The following is a 15386-nucleotide window of genomic DNA, read 5'->3' as shown; positions in this document are numbered from 1 at the left end:
AGAAAAAAAGCAGGCTATTCACAGTCGAAAATTATATACGTCTGGCAACAAGGACTATTTATAAACGGCGTTCGGTAGAATTTTGTCCTTTCGATCGTACGACTCGGTTGTCGGTGGTTGGGGAAATCTGGTGGCATCGCTAAAGACAGATTTTTTTTCGGTGTGCAGTTCAGCTGGAATAGCTCAACATGGTGCAAAGAAAGGTAAATCTACTCATATTTTTACGCTTTTTGTAGAGATTGTATTCCTTAGATGCGCACTAAGCAGACCGGTAAGCTTACTGCAGCCCATTCATTCCAGATCAAAGGGAAGAAGGGCAAGAAGAAGATTGCAGCAGCTCCGCTGGCTGTGAGGAAGCCTGAACAGAAGAAAGTGTCGAATCCGCTCTTTGAAAAGCGGCCTAGAAATTTTAGCATTGGTGAGTGATGTGCTAGAATGCCTGTGGCATACGGCCTATGATGCCTCGTGGAGAGGCTAGGCCCTAGCCGACGTATCAGGTATGGACGCATCTTCCGTCTGGTATGCTTTAGATAGCTGCGTTATCCGGAAAATTAGAAACATTGCTTACGCGTCTTTTTAGAAGTTCAGGTATGGTATTGCGCACATCGCTTTTGCCACGTGAGGTTCGAGGCCGTTTGCCAAACTTCCTGCTTTCAAACTAGACAGCACAGTGCCCTTCGGTCTATATGCCTGCAGCGCCAAGACTACAGTAGTCGATGCGGGTGTGGTTCAGGACAAGCTCTTCGGCCCGATTATCACTAACGTGGACAAGTGACCACGTTTTGGTTATAGGGCCGGAGAGCAGTTCATCCAATTGTTTTTGTGGCAAAGAATCGAAAGCGGGAGTTCTCTCCCTTGACTGAGTTATAAATGCAGAGAAAGATAATGAATTTAAATAAAAGGCTTAATAGCATACTTTAGCATTGAAAATACCAGTTTTAATATTGTTTTGACCGCCTCTTTGCAATGCTTAATTGGAATTTAAAATATGTGTGGTACTGATCATACCACTGCCCGTTTGGTTCTGCGTTCTTCCTTCAGGTCAGGATATCCAACCAAAGCGTGACCTCAGCCGCTTTGTGAAATGGCCAAAGTATGTGCGCATTCAGCGCCAAAGGGCAATCTTGTACCAGCGTATCAAGGTGCCTCCTCCAATCAACCAATTCACCCAGTGCCTGGATAGGCAAACAGGTTGGTGTGTTCGTTTATGCTGCAGATTTTTTTCTGTAGAGATTTGTGCTTAGCAATGATGCCTTTTGAATTTCTTCACCTGAATGTTTGTGTGGAAAAATCATCCTTGCTCTGAGCTAGCACAAATCCATAGCTTACCAATTGCTTGCATGGCGTGCTACTGTTGAGGGTTGTCCACTTCATGTAGGTGGCAATCATGGCAGCCAGTGAGATCATTGCAAACTATTTACTAGTTGGCTAGCAGTGGTAGCCAGGGGAACTGAACATTGGTCCTGGTTAACGTAGTTTTTTTACATTGACTTTGCCGTCTTTCCTGCTGTTCTAACCAGTGCAAGCACGTAGTGCACAATTAGGACCTCGTTGAGTGTGGTGTTATTACACACCCGAGTATAGAAGTTTCAGTAAGCCCCAAGGACTGGATGAAATCCCGGCTACGGTTGTCGCTTTTCATTGGAGGCAAAAGGAGTGGTGATCGTGTGCTGTAAAATGTTGGTGCATGTTATGATTCCCTGGTCAAATTTCTGGAATCTGTGCCTGTGCCGCTTTGAGACATTAAACCCTAAACCCAACCGGACCAGTAATTTCAGCGAGCATATGAAATGCTATCAGAGATCACCCAACAGCTTTCACTGTTTTGGGGTTCGGTTTAGTTCCTGTGGTTAGTATGTCACCATTCATTGCACAATCTTTCAGCTTGAATTTTATTATGCCTCTTTCAGCAACGAACTTGTTCAAGCTTTTGGACAAGTACAAGCCAGAGTCCAAAGCAGCTAAGAAGCAGCGGCTGCTCCAGCGTGCTGAACAGAAGGCAAAGGGCAAGGAGGATGCTCCCACCAAGCGTCTCCCTGTTGTTCGCCAGGGTACCAACACGGTCACCTCATTAGTTGAGCAGAAGAAAGCCCAACTAGTGATTATTGCCAATGACGTTGATCCAGTTGAGCTTGTGTTGTTTCTGCCAGCCCTCTGCCGCAAAATGGGTGTTCCCTACTGTATCGTGAAGAACAAGTCTCGTCTCGGACGTGTTGTGCGACGCAAGACTTGCAGTTGCCTGGCTCTGGCTCAGACTAATCCGTGAGTGTTTTCAAATGTCTTCTTTTTACAACGCACCTGCTAGGATGAGTTTACGAAAAATACCTGATTATTAATGATGGTATCAAATTTACGAGCTTTTTAACTCTGAGCAATCAGTTTTATATTGGACTGGAATTGTGGACTGGTTAGCGTTGCTAACATTTTGTGCATCTTTCGTTTTGCAGGGAAGACCGTTCCAACCTCTCGAAGCTTGTTGAATCCATCAAGACCAACTTCAATGAACGCTATGAGGAGATCCGCAAACACTGGGGCGGAGGAATCATGGGCAACAAGTCCGCTGCTCGTGTGGCCAAGCTCGAAAGGGCACGGGCCAAGGAGTTGGCCCAGAAGGTGGCTTAAAGACCATCTTGCTGTGTCAAATAAAACCAACTTCTCTGTATTTTGTGCCATTTCTTCGAACGTTAAATGCTGTTTTGTGCACGGTAACCTTGGACGCTTAACCACTGAATCGGTGCCGTGGAGTGGAAGATGGCCTAGTACAGGTAAGAACTGGAAATTCCGGTGCCTAGTGTGTCTGCCATTTAAACGAGCGGAAAATTGCGTTAAGATATAGGGCCGCAAGGCGAAACTGATAAGTTTGGGGCGTCGAAATGTGCCCGTACACTCGCTCCATCATTGGTATATTCAAAAAACACCAGCGGCAAAAACTGCAGTCTCGCGGATAGTCTTGCTGAAAAGGCATTTGGATTATTCGCCGATGCGTGCGTTGACCTAAAAAATGGCGATCGTTTTTCCGTACTCTGGGTAGACTGCTGAGAATGGGAAGTAAGGCAAGCAAAAAGGGAGAGGGGGCGGCGGTTTACTGCGAGCTGCAATTACAGCGCATTCTAGATATTGATCTTTGGTTTCGGGGAGGTCAATTTGGAAATAGTGCAACACAAGAGCTCTGTTTCCTTCAGTTGAAAAGCTTGATAGGTAGTGCAATCTTCGGCCGTGGCGCCGCCGAAAAATGCGGCTGTTTGGGTCCGGCGCGCTGCATACCTGTAGCTTTCCATTGTGTTTGCGGTTTCCTTTGCGGCGTTGAAAAACTGAGGCTTCGTCTGCGGCATTTGTTCTTCATGTTGCAAAACGGGATAGCAGTGGACGAAATGCGAGCAGCTGCGGCTCTTCGCTGTGCCAAAGGATGCATGTGAACTGATTGAACACTTCATCAAAACAAGGCTTGGATGAAACATTTGGAACGAAAAAGGATAAGAACAGGCAGTGCACGTGATTACCTACAGTGCTGAATTAAAGAGGAGGCTGCAGCCCAAGGCCTCAACTGCCTCAACTTCAACGGCTGAGGAAAGGTGCCCGCAATTGTTAGTATATATATGGAGCAACACACAATAGAAATTTGACCGGTACGTATGCAGAGACAAAACTAGAACGGAAAGATGGGACCCCACCTAATGTAACTTCTTTGAACCTGATCAGTTGTGCAGGGTAGCGCAAAAACTAATTCCCCGCCGCCATTTTTATGAGGTGATCCGAGTTTTCTTACAATGAGCAAGGGTTTTTCATGGTTTGCTGTCAAACCCTCTGTTTATTGCTTTCGGGAGAGAGAGGCCAAAGGGGACCCGGGGTTAATTTGAAAATACTGCAGTCTAATATTTCGGCCCAGAAAAAAAAAATATTCCACGATGTCTTCGAAAGCAAGTACCCTAGTCTTCTTATCTGCAGCGCTGGTTGCATTGGTGCGTCGGTGAATCTCATTGATAGCTTTTGTTCTTTAAGCGCGAGAGCATTAATTGGTAAGTACCCCCCCCCCCCCCCCCCATCTCGAAAAACGTCTCCGTCTGCGGCGCCGACCACTTTGACACTTCACAGCCTTAAGCAATTATGAGCATGCATGCATGCTGGCAGGCTTTCAGTGCGAGAGCGTTGAAAACTATCGTCAAATTGTCCACCGGAATTGTCGTCAACGGCTTGAAGCCTCGCAGCGCCTAAAAATCTTTAGCATATGCCTCTTATACGTGGTCGCTGACATGTAGAAAACATTGACTCTCCGTTTGAAGGACCGCTACAGCCTTGAAAAACCAAGTTATGTCTCTGGAATATCGCAATAGATAGTCGACATGGCCGGACACTGATTGGAGAGGCGCAATGAGGCTCCGCCGAACATTTCTCCTTCCCCCATGGAAGTTGCGGAAGGTGTGATTGGTCGGCGGTTTGTTTGATGTCACGAGGTCAGATGGCATTTTCGAGTTGGAAGGAGCTTCCAACTCGGGACGCAAATCGAACTCGGACCCTTGCACCGTCGGTTTGAAGCCTCACAGCATCTAAGCTTTCGCGCGCTCGCTCTCTGACCGCAAGGGTAGGTCCCATTCAGCTCGAAATCACGTGAAAGGACGTCGATGGCTACAAGACATGCGATACTGTGAAAACCACTAAAAAGATCACAGCACGATCAGCAGCAACAATTAATCGTTTAACTTAGCAGAGTTTGACGTCCGAAACCAACTCGAGCAAGGGACTCCATAGTGAAGGCTGCAGAAATTTCGACCAGTTGAGGTTTCTTGGCGTGCGCGAACATCGCATATAGTACACGGGAGCCTTGCTTTTCGCCGCCATCAAAAAGCAGCTGCCGCGACCAGGGCCGGATTATTCAAGATTCAACGGATTCAAATGCAACGGGCCCACCAGTCTTAAGGGGTCCTCCGGCCCTCCAAGGTTTGAAAAAATTGGTGAATTTCCTGGTCTGTTTAACAAAAACGTCACTTCATTTTCCTTGATTTTTCATAACTGAAACGGAGCTTATGCATTGCATTGTCTAATACTTAAAAAAAACTGCTCTTCGCATCCAATCCTTAATCCCAAAAGCATATTCAGTTCGGCAGCGGAAATACGAATCTTTACACTTGCCTTAAAACCCATAAACCGCAAGCGTTGTATTGCGGGCTTATTCATGTGCTAAGAGCGGAAATGAGAAAAGTGACAGGCTTTTCTTTTTTTTAGTTGCTAACAGGATGTAAGAGGAAGAAGAGAATATAATGAACGGATGCCCGTCGCACCACGGCTCTTCGTGCCAACCGCGCAGGAACAACACGCCGGAGTAAATGCGAGCCAACGTTTGTTTGCTAAGACCTGCGCCTTCACGAAAGCCATTAGGAGGCAACAACCGAATACAGTTCAAGACTGTCAGAAAAGACATCAAAAACAACCACCGGCCGCCGAGTTGAAGAAACTTCTACAAGCGGGACGGGCCGGATGCGTTCAGTCCGCACGAAAACACCTCTGCCCCGTTAGATCTTCCCGGCTTTGTTCGCGTTCAGCGTGTCCAGAATGCGCAGGCTTGCATTGGTGGGCGCAGGAACTCTAGCCGGCACGTATCGTATCTCTGTTCTAGGGTCTTGTTTTTTCAAGGCTGCATTATGTCATCGCAGCGAAGAGGCAAGTTAGATGATATACGAGGCAAGACTTGAAAAACAAGAATTGAATACAAAAGTAAGGAATCTCTAGAGCGGGAATCAGTAGAGGCACAAAACCAAATTAGTAAGAGCGGGAGTGAAGGCCGTAAATTCCTATCATTCAGGAGCTATAAGGATATGAATTATTTGAATTCAGTTATCCCCGCCCCTCTTCATTTATTGTTAACTGTGGCCTCGCGCTCTTTTCTGCCGTTTTGGGACCGCCGCTCAGTGCAAGTACACCTTTTCCCTTCCTTCTGTTTGCGTTTTATTTTTATACCGAGAGCTTTCCTGGCGCTTCTATATGGTCCGTATTCTTGCGGACTTCGGCATCGGGTATCGGACGGCGACACCACGTGGTTAAAATTTTTGTTCCTCTTGCCTCCGAAGAATAAAGCGTTCAGTTGGAAGTACCGCGTGGCCTCTGTTGCCTGGCTCTTAGTTTTTCCGGTCCCACTCAGTTACGCACCAGTTTTACCTTTGACGTAGTCTTGTCGTCGTTCGCAACCAAGTTGAAACTTTTATGCTCTGAAATCTTCCCCGTTCGTTGCATTCGTCAAGTCTTGTTGACTAAGAGGACAGTCACGTCATCTGGTGACCTAAATGCAAGAGATTCAAAAATTACATTTTTATGATTGTGGGGAAAAACTGGGAGTCCTTTCAATATATTTGATATGGAGTAACTGACATATGCAGTTGTGATTGTATGCCGATGTGATTACTACGATATCGTAGTAATCACATCGGCATACAATTATTTTATAAGGACAGAAGCAACGGCACACAATCAGTTATTATTCATATAATCATGTAAAAGTTTTGCAGCATAAATGAAATGAAATGTGCATCACAGTCTGCGAGATAACAAGCTGCGGCATCACAACACAAAGAAAATGCACGAACTGTACATGGAAGATAACTTAAACTGCATATGTCAGTTACTCCATATCAAATATATTGAAAGGACTCCCAGTTTTTCCCCACAATCATAAAAATGTAATTTTTGAATCTCTTGCATTAAGTCACCAGATGACGTGACTGTCCTCTTAGTCAACAAAACTTGACGAATGCAACGAACGGGGAAGATTTCAGAGCATAAAAGTTTTAACTTGGTTGCGAACGACGACAAGTCTACGTCAATGGTAAAACTGGTGCGTAACTGAGTGGGACCGGAAAAACTAAGAGCCAGGCAACAGAGGCCACGCGGTACTTCCAGCTGAACGCTTTATTCTTCGGAGGCAAGAGGAGGTGAGACGGAATGGGCCTGGTGCGCTGCAGCTTTGGCCGAACATGTGGCGCCGTCTGGGAGGCGCCGCTGTAAAAGGCGGCTGTCTGGATCCGCAACCGTGGGTAGCGCCGACGCTGTGTTCCGATTTCTTTTTGGTTCCCCGTAAGAATAAAAAATAAACAGCGACTAAAACAAGGGCCTGTACTTAGTCATTTCGAATCTCATATCGCACCCATTGCTTTTCGTTTCGGCTGCGCATTTCCCACTTTTCCTTTTTTCTTTTTGTACAGTACTTGACGCTAGGTTTCTTTCAAGCATGCACGAGCGATCGGTTGTTTGTATCGAGCGCGCAACACGCGAAAAACACACAAAAAAAACGGGTCTTTTTTTTTATTACTTCTGGACCAAACTCGAGCTTTAAAAGTTGTAACAATTATTGTCAAGCTATCATATCAATTTGCGGCGCTTTGGAACTTCGACGTTTTTTTGCTCTACTTTTTCCGTCCATGGAGCGAGCGTCACCGCAATTAACTTGAATAAGGCTGTTTTTTTTTCGAAGAGTTTGCCACAAGGCATAAGTTGAGAAAGGGGGAATGGGATGCAGGAGATAGAAAGTTAAAAGAAGGAGTGCAGTCCAGCTGCAGGTGCACAACGTTCTCAACACATGTGCATATTAATTATCTGTGTGTTCAGTTTTGTGCTGGTGCGGCGGTGTCGTCTTATAATATGAACTTCCGACATACTTAAAACAGATCCACAACATATGTCAAGGCAGCAATCCTTAACCGAGAAATGGCAGGTGCCTGGACTATGTCGGCTACTCCTCCCGCAGGGGCGCGTTAATCACCGGTGACTGCTTTCTTGGACATTTTTTAGTGACGTAATCAATTCCCTTAATATAACTCAGAAATTTATTTTCAAATTATTGATTGGTGCTGCGCTGAACGAAAACTTATGATATAGAAATATACTTTGTATCAACTACTTACGACCTTGTAAACTTATTTACAGGCTGTGGGGCTCTGTACCCGAGTCACGGAAAAAGAATCTGGTGCTCAAAAGCGCCATTTGGCAACAGTGAAGAAAAAGCATCTAAGCGAGACTTTATCGACCAGTGGTCAAGCAGACGGTGCATCCATCGAGACTGTTGAAACAGGCCCAAGCGACGCACTCTGCCTCAGGCTCGTTCAAACAACCAAATTTATCGCACACTGCGACGAAACTTGTTTCTCCAGAAACGTGCAGTCCGATTGAGACAGACAAGGCATGCCTTTGTGAGGGTCCTTGCATGTCCACGGATCCCGCTGACTGGTTTCCTCTGCATGCAGACACTGTTAAATTTTAGGTCGAACAAATCCAGGATACGAGCGAATATGCTAAAAAGATGAAAGGCGATTACTCTCGCTCGAAGAGGTACTTTCAGCCAGCTGTAATGCGGCACCTAAGGGCTACCCACTTCAAGCAAGAAACGATTTATGCTCAACCCCGCCGGGGTGGCGCAGTGGTTACGGCGCTCGACTACTGTTCCCAAGGACGCGGGATCGAATCCCGGCCTCGGCGGCCGCCTTTCGATGGAGGCGAAAAGCAAGGCACTCGTGTGCTGTGCGATGTCAGTGCACGTTAAAGAATCCAGGTGGTCGAAATCTCCGAGCCCTCCACTATGGCGTCTCGCATAGCCTGAGTTGCTTTGGGAAAACCCCATGAACCAAACCAAACCAAACCGTTGTTCTACAGCTAGCATCAGGCTGGAATTACTTCAGAACAGACTAGTCTAGTTGTAGTCTAGTATTCTCTTCCTCTGTAGTGAACTAGAATATTCACACAACGTGCTTACAAGAACTTAAACCTTCTGCCAGAAACGTTCGCCCCCTCTTTTCCTGCTACAGAGTTGTAGCAGCATGAGGTGGCGCCACCAGTACCATCGCTGGGGCAGCGGCTCGTCTGGCGTCGTCGCCGCCGCATAAGATGGGAACATTTGACTTCTTTTGATCGAATCAGGCAAGTACCCCAAACAAATTTGGTATTAAAAAATACTAGCGACAATATGCCCTTCCTGTGCAAAATTTTAACTGCGAGGATTCCACGGTTTAGCTGGGAGAAGCATTCTACATCGCGCCTCTAGTTGTGCAACGCGCTGTAGTACATAGTACATACTACTTGCACCTCGCACAGCTCATACCAACTTCGATTTGGCTACATATGGCTACCATGTTGTTGCTACAACCACATCTCAACTACATCTGGGGATCTCGGATCCATCCGGCTTTCCCGACGGACCGACAGATCCCAAGGCCCACATCGGAGAAAAATACGTTGGGTCCGTGGGACGAACCCCACCGATCGGGTTCGTCCGCCGTACTACAGTGGCTAGCCACTGCAGCCGTACCTCCCGGGTCCGTCCGGCTTTCCCGACGACGTAAACACCTGATTGGGTCAGTCCGCCGTACCTCCGAAAAATATAAAAAATTTGCCGGATCCGTCCGACGTATCCCGAAGAAAAACGCACCGGGTCCGTCGGACGTACCTTTAAGACCATTGATCGGGTCCGTCCGACGTACCTTTAGCCACAGACTAAATAAAAGGCTATTGGAGCATCAAAATAATGCCGAAGGAAAAAAGTCTGGCTATTTGACGATTGACTGTCGAGACTGCAGTCCCTGCCGGCGCCTCTCCCCGATGTTCAAAGAAACAAATTTTGGCTAAGAACAACAATCAACACTTCCCCGTGAAATCATAGAATCCGCCGCTATCAACAAGCAAAAGCATGAGTGCGGTACTCCTTCACTTGTTTTGTTAGAAAATGAATTTTTGTTTCTTTCCGCCTAGATCTGTTTTGTGCATTCTTTTTAGTCTATTGCCTGTGTTGGTTTGTTCCGCATTCGCCTGTCGTAGTTTTTAGTCGAGTTTTTCTGTCTTTGCCCCACCGTTTTATTGCCATTAAGTTTCACGCGTCTGTGGTTTGTTTCTTTATCCCGTTCTGTTTTTCAGTTTGCTAGGCATATGACCTTTCTTGCCAGTGTCTTTTACTTGCCTTTTTCGGTTTTGTCTGCTAAGATTTCAGTGTTTTCATTCAGCGTCTTTTAGTTGTTGTTCATGTTTTCCATACTTTTTCCTATTTTAGCGCATTTACCTAATTCGTTGACTTTTACAGCCTTGCCTTTTTAGACGGAGCTTATGCCCGTGCTAATTTGTTGTTTTTGTTATTGGCCTCGTGCGTTCATTTTCGCTTTTAGCCACGTTATTTGTTGGCTCTCTTCAATATCGTTTTATCTGGGCTTCATGTGCACCCCCGTTCTGTTTCTTTGCACCTGACCCGCCCCTAACACTCCGTGTCACAGCGTCAAATGTGTTCAATATCAGATGCCGGCCGTTCCTTGGATGCTTGCTGCGGTTTGAGCTCTGATAACCGTGCTCATGCGCGCTTTTCGTGTTTGTCTGTATATAAGGCGCGGATCGGCTGTCTTCCAAAATAATTAAAGTTGTTAGCGTGTGTGTGTGTGTTCCTCTTCCTGTTCAGTCGTCTGCTAGCGTTCTTGAATAACCAACTCGCGCAGCAATTATTGAAAATGCGAAGTCAAAAAGCAGCAGAGATTCGGCACCAGAGCGCTCTTGCAGGTACGCCGATGCGAAAAGGGTGAAAAGCTCTGTCGCCTTTCCGCTCGCTCGCATTTCGGGCATATAGTAACCTCAAGGAATGGATCTAGGCTGGGAGCTATGTCTCCAAAAGTAAATACAGGTGAGAATGCTGAAAGAAACATCTGGGTGTACATTCGGATGCAGGAATATATAGTGTTATTCGAATCAGTAAGAATAAATTAAATCAAATCAAATTTTATTTTCGGACAAGTGGATGGTCGCCTGGGCTAAAAGCAAGAAGCTCTACAAACAGCGTGACAAAAGCCCAGAAAACCCGTACACAACATAGCTGGAACAAACATCAAAAGCGATGTTGTTCTTAGTGAAGTTAGTATTAATGATAAAGTGTCATTTTATGTTTAATTTCACATTAAGAAAATGGCTTCACCATGTGCCGCAGAGTCAGCTAGAGGCCACCATATGTACAGTACTCACGGATTGAAATAGGACACTCGGAGCGCGTGGCCGTCGCTGCATGCAAGGCAGTGTGGTAACAACAGGCCGGCTTATTGGCGACCGGAAGGAGCAGTTCTGCTTTTTAGATGTTGCCCCCTCGCGCTATACCACAATGCAGCACCTTGGTTCCATGAGCATCCACGGGCGGCGCTGCATGCAGCGACGGCCACGCGCTCCGAGTGTCCTATTTCAATCCGTGAGTACTGTACCTCTACAGGCAACTTTACGGCTCATATGTATGATGTTTCTAAGCTCCTGCATATTTGTGCGAAATATTCTCGTTAAATCAAAATTTCGAGTAAAATTGTAGTTTGCGCTGGAAGTCTTATGTGAAATATTAGCTTTATAAAATTGTTATCATCTGTTCGTCCAGCGAAGACGCGCTGATTAAAACTTATGGCTATGGAGCTGTAATTTTTCGGTAGCGGCAACGGTAACACGTTAGCTTTTTTTCTAGGTAACTTAAGGCGGTAACTTTTTTTTTTTTTTTTTTAAAGCGCAACGAGTAATGTATTCAGTTCTGTATCTTTTGGTAATGCCTGCAACGCTATAAATACAAGTCAGTGACCGGAGGAGCAAAATGCTCAATAAAAAAAAAAAAAAAAAAAAAAAAAAAAAAGCACCAGGAATGAAACTGACGTGCGTACCGAGCGCAGGGTCGGCTTCTGGACACACTATCACCACGACCGGCTTTATTACTAATAAAGCCGGTAATAAATATTTACTAATAAAGCCGGTAATAAAGCCGGTCGTGCTATCACTAACCGGGAAGAAGAGAAGAACGAATAGGTCTGTGGCCAATTTCAGTCTCGCGCTTCACGCGATGCGCGTGCTCTGGAATACGTTCTGCGCTAGACAGCGATCCAGGCATCGCGACGTCATCTCATCCGGCTCCTAACTTACACAACGCTGTGTTCAGCTGTGGATGCCTGCCAGCACAGTTGCGGAGCCTTTGTGATTGGAGCCTAGAGGAGCCGGGATCGTCTCTTCGCTGCAGCGTTCCTGGTCAACCGAAACCTGTTTCTCTTTCTGCAGTGATGACGCAGTACCACACTACCGGCTTCAACCATCCGTGGTCGCCCCGGAGCGCCTGGCTCCCCTCCTGCAGTGCGCCGCTACAAGCCGGTAAGTGATCATTAATAGAAAAAGGTGCGTGCGCTAACCAATCCACCGCAGAAAGAATTTCTTTCTTGCAGGAGACCTGGCGACATTACTGAAGCTCACGAAGCACCTGCAACACCGAATGCATTTGCTTCGGAGCGGACACTGCCTGGTCATTCTCAATTTGGACAAAGTACCCATCACCGCTGATAGCAACTATGGGCATCGGCATGAGCACCTATTCGGGATCGGAACCTGCGCTGCCAAAAATATCGCTCTGCTGGTGCCACTCCTCGGCCACCCACTCTTCCAAGATGGCGGGTGTGCTGTGATCCTGACTACTATGTACCCGGCCTATTCCATCTCTGCTATCCATGCATTTTTAGGGCTTGCACTTCCTGCCTTCTTCAGAGCGAAAAAAGCTGGAAACCTCGCCGTCCTGGAGCGAGAATTTCTTCGGAATACATCTGTTTTCCTTCTCTTGGCAGACCCTCCTGCGAATGCGTCTGGTAAGCGGTCTACACTTGTCCCACTCGTAGTCAACGATGAAGAATTAGAGGCCCGACTCCAAAACCTCCTCCATGCTGCTTTTAGACATCTTCCTCTTGCGACAGACCGCCCTGAACGTGGGTCAGAAGCGCCTGCACCCACGTGCCTCCCTGGCGTCAGAGAAGAGGAGAAAATATTTGACGGTAAAATTCACCGGAATATGAACGTACGGAGAGGCCGGAAGTACACCGCCCACATCGAGGTGTCACCGCTATCCACGACGACCCTGATTTCAGCTACTGGTATCGCTGGCCAGCTGCTCTGGTAGAAGCCGAACATTTTGTTCGGATATCTTGCTAGAGGAGCGGCTAGGACTTGGAATCGTTCCCAGGGTGTGAAACGTGGAAAATAATATGTTGTGGAATCTAATAGTTGTATATAGGACTGACATTTGGCTCATGTGTCCCTACGTCGTCGTTTCTGGACGGTTCCAAAAGAGAGCTGGAGGGACCCCTGCCGAAGGGGGCTTGAAATGGCAGATGTGACTGGGTTCACTGTTGGCGGTTTCAACGTGGGCTGAGGTTGTGAAATGACGGCGGCAGTTGAACCGGCATCTTCCAGGCAGCCTGGTGAAGAGGCTAGCAATGGATGGAAGAGTGCTACGCCCGCAGAATCTTCAACTTGCCCGCAGGCCAAGATAGCGTACCTGCAGACTCAGGTTAGGGCACCAGCCGCAGAAGTGCCACATGTTCTGGCTGGAAGAACAATGGTTCGGGCGACAACAACAATGTGGCAAGCGCTGCCGCAGCACCCGGGTGGCAGAAAGACTCTGGCTGGAACGAGGAACCATCCACTCCCAGCTTCGATGGAGGCAGCTCCAGCTGTGGCGGTGGAGGCTCCAGTTATGGTGGCGGTAATGGAGGCCGCCCTGAGGGAGGTGGAGGCAGTCGTGCCTGCTTCAAGTGCAACCAGCAGGGACTCATGAGGCGAATGCCTGTTCTGCATAGTTATTTATATCAAAGATTGTCTCATCGACAAACTGTATGCAAATAAATCAATAATTATTACGTCCATTTTAATGGCAGTCTGACTTTACCTTCTCGGCCAGGCAATAGGGCTAGTATAAGGGTTATGGTACCTGCCTAGAGCTCTGAGCGAGGAAAGCGCTTTGGCACTCCCAGGGCTTCACGCGTACCTGGCCGAATCCGCATATCCTCTCGTATTTAAATAATTCCTCGACGCAGAAGAGTTTCAGTTAAACTTGTCTCAGCCACTGATATTCCCTCGAAAAGGCTTGCTGCTTCAAAGCATGGTTTACAACGGACAATGAACTAACTGTCTTTTATAGGCATATAATACTTTTTATTCAGTGTCATTAGCCATGTCCATTCCGCTTCCAACAGCACGAAACTTCAGTATCGCCCTCAGGGTTGACCATGTCAAGCAGGAGCGATAACCCAGCTGCGAACCTCAGTCACTACTGAGGTGCATATTCAACGTGACAAAGCTGCTTAAAGGAGCCCAGAAATGCTGTTTAAGCAGATTGTTCTGCGCGTAAATTTAGTTACACTGACTCTATTGGCGGTGGTCTTACCGCGTATATTGCGGTATTTATTACTTTAATTTTCTCTCGAAAACGAGTTCATGACACTGACGATGTCAACGCACAGCGGACATTTTTGGCAGCGGATATGACTACAGAGGATGGGAACTTGGCGATTTGACGAACAATAAAATCAGGGTTAAATGTGTTCATGAGTAAGTGCACGTTTTCTATTATATCTTCAAAACTGACATGTGTGCGTTCGTGAAAATACTCCAAAGTATAACAACAAAATAAACACCGCTAAAGGCTCTGGCTATTGCTCTGTCTCTGGGAATTTTTGGTATCTCTAGTACACACGGCTTTGCCACGCACTGGCGCTCAACTGTGAGGAAGTGATACTGCCTCGTTCGAACAATATGACAAGAAGATAGACTCAATTTACCATTATTTTCGTTTTATTTTCTTCTTCAAAATATTTCTTTGCATTTTTTTCTGAATCTTCTGTATTCTCTTTGTACCCTTCCGTGTTTTTGTGATGCTTTCTTCTTCGTATCACAAATAACAGTCAGTTGGTAGTGAGCGCATCATATCTGTGAACGTCTTGCCTCATTCTCTTGTGTGTGTGTTGTGTTTGTGTGTAGCTACGCAGCGGCAGAGGTCTTCAATAGCAGCTTGGGCACGTTGGTTATGCATCTTGAGGTAACAGCGCGGAACTAGGACGGGAGCACAAGATTAGAAGATGACACAACGAGTGCTGTGTCGTCAGCGCTCGTTGTGTCGTCTTCTAATCTTCCGCGCTGTTACCTCAAGAGGTCTTCAGATTTGTCTAACCAACTCGCGCACCCGCACGAAAGTACTACTGATCTGAATCTGAGGCCGGACTCACTCAAACTCAGATCATAATTTGAGTGTGAGTCCGGACTCGCGACTAAGATCATGATCTGAATGTGAGTCCGGACTCACTCACGACTCAAATCATGATCTGAATGTGAGTCCGGACTCACTCACGACTCAAATCATGATCTGAATGTGAGTCCGGACTCACAACTCAGATCGTGATCTGAGTGTGAGCCTGAGTGAGCCCGAGTGAGTCCGCCGACCTATGCACACATCACATTGTGTGCACTTGTTGCGTCTTATACCATATAGTCTTCATCACCAAATAACCGGGCCTATAATCGTGCGCAGCGCCCTCTTGTAAGTCATACTTGTGACGCACTTGCTTCGTCTATGCTTTATCACATCAGCAACACCAATG

The 15386-nt window shown here is 46.8% G+C and overlaps 2 protein-coding genes and 2 non-coding genes across 4 annotated transcripts; all 4 read left to right on the top strand.

The window, feature by feature from the left end:
• The first annotated feature begins 51 nt into the window (after nucleotides 1–51).
• RpL7A (ribosomal protein L7A) lies at nucleotides 52–2662 on the top strand. The gene is made up of 5 exons (XM_084589612.1): nucleotides 52–203; nucleotides 301–418; nucleotides 1042–1191; nucleotides 1911–2262; nucleotides 2448–2662. Exons 1-5 carry the CDS (start codon nucleotides 189–191, stop codon nucleotides 2620–2622), a joined length of 810 nt encoding a protein of 269 aa, XP_084445738.1. The 5' UTR covers nucleotides 52–188; the 3' UTR covers nucleotides 2623–2662.
• Nucleotides 1242–1311, top strand: LOC146204897 (small nucleolar RNA SNORD36). The gene has a single exon (XR_014704609.1). It is a non-coding gene; the product is annotated as a small nucleolar RNA SNORD36 (small nucleolar RNA).
• Nucleotides 2299–2376, top strand: LOC146204896 (small nucleolar RNA SNORD36). Its single transcript, XR_014704560.1, has one exon. It is a non-coding gene; the product is annotated as a small nucleolar RNA SNORD36 (small nucleolar RNA).
• A 9269-nt stretch (nucleotides 2663–11931) lies between the features above and the next one.
• LOC146204894 (uncharacterized) lies at nucleotides 11932–13025 on the top strand. Its single transcript, XM_084589611.1, has 2 exons — nucleotides 11932–12117; nucleotides 12189–13025. Exons 1-2 carry the CDS (start codon nucleotides 12030–12032, stop codon nucleotides 12908–12910), a joined length of 810 nt encoding a protein of 269 aa, XP_084445737.1. The 5' UTR covers nucleotides 11932–12029; the 3' UTR covers nucleotides 12911–13025.
• The last annotated feature ends 2361 nt before the right edge of the window (nucleotides 13026–15386 follow it).

This window comes from Amblyomma maculatum, chromosome 1, assembly GCF_055883805.1.
Source record: "Amblyomma maculatum isolate TAMU_Amacu chromosome 1, ASM5588380v1, whole genome shotgun sequence".
Taxonomy (NCBI): domain Eukaryota; kingdom Metazoa; phylum Arthropoda; class Arachnida; order Ixodida; family Ixodidae; genus Amblyomma; species Amblyomma maculatum.
This window is presented reverse-complemented; position numbering and strand designations above follow the sequence as displayed.

Bases quoted from the DNA above. Each gene is read 5' to 3' on its own strand.
- RpL7A (XM_084589612.1), top strand. The intron at 419-1,041 runs GTGAGTGATGTG...TTCTTCCTTCAG, and splicing joins GCCTAGAAATTTTAGCATTG to GTCAGGATATCCAACCAAAG. The intron at 2,263-2,447 runs GTGAGTGTTTTC...TTCGTTTTGCAG, and splicing joins GCTCTGGCTCAGACTAATCC to GGAAGACCGTTCCAACCTCT.
- LOC146204894 (XM_084589611.1), top strand. From the start codon at position 12,030: ATGACGCAGTACCACACTACCGGCTTCAACCATCCGTGGTCGCCCCGG. The intron at 12,118-12,188 runs GTAAGTGATCAT...TCTTTCTTGCAG, and splicing joins CAGTGCGCCGCTACAAGCCG to GAGACCTGGCGACATTACTG.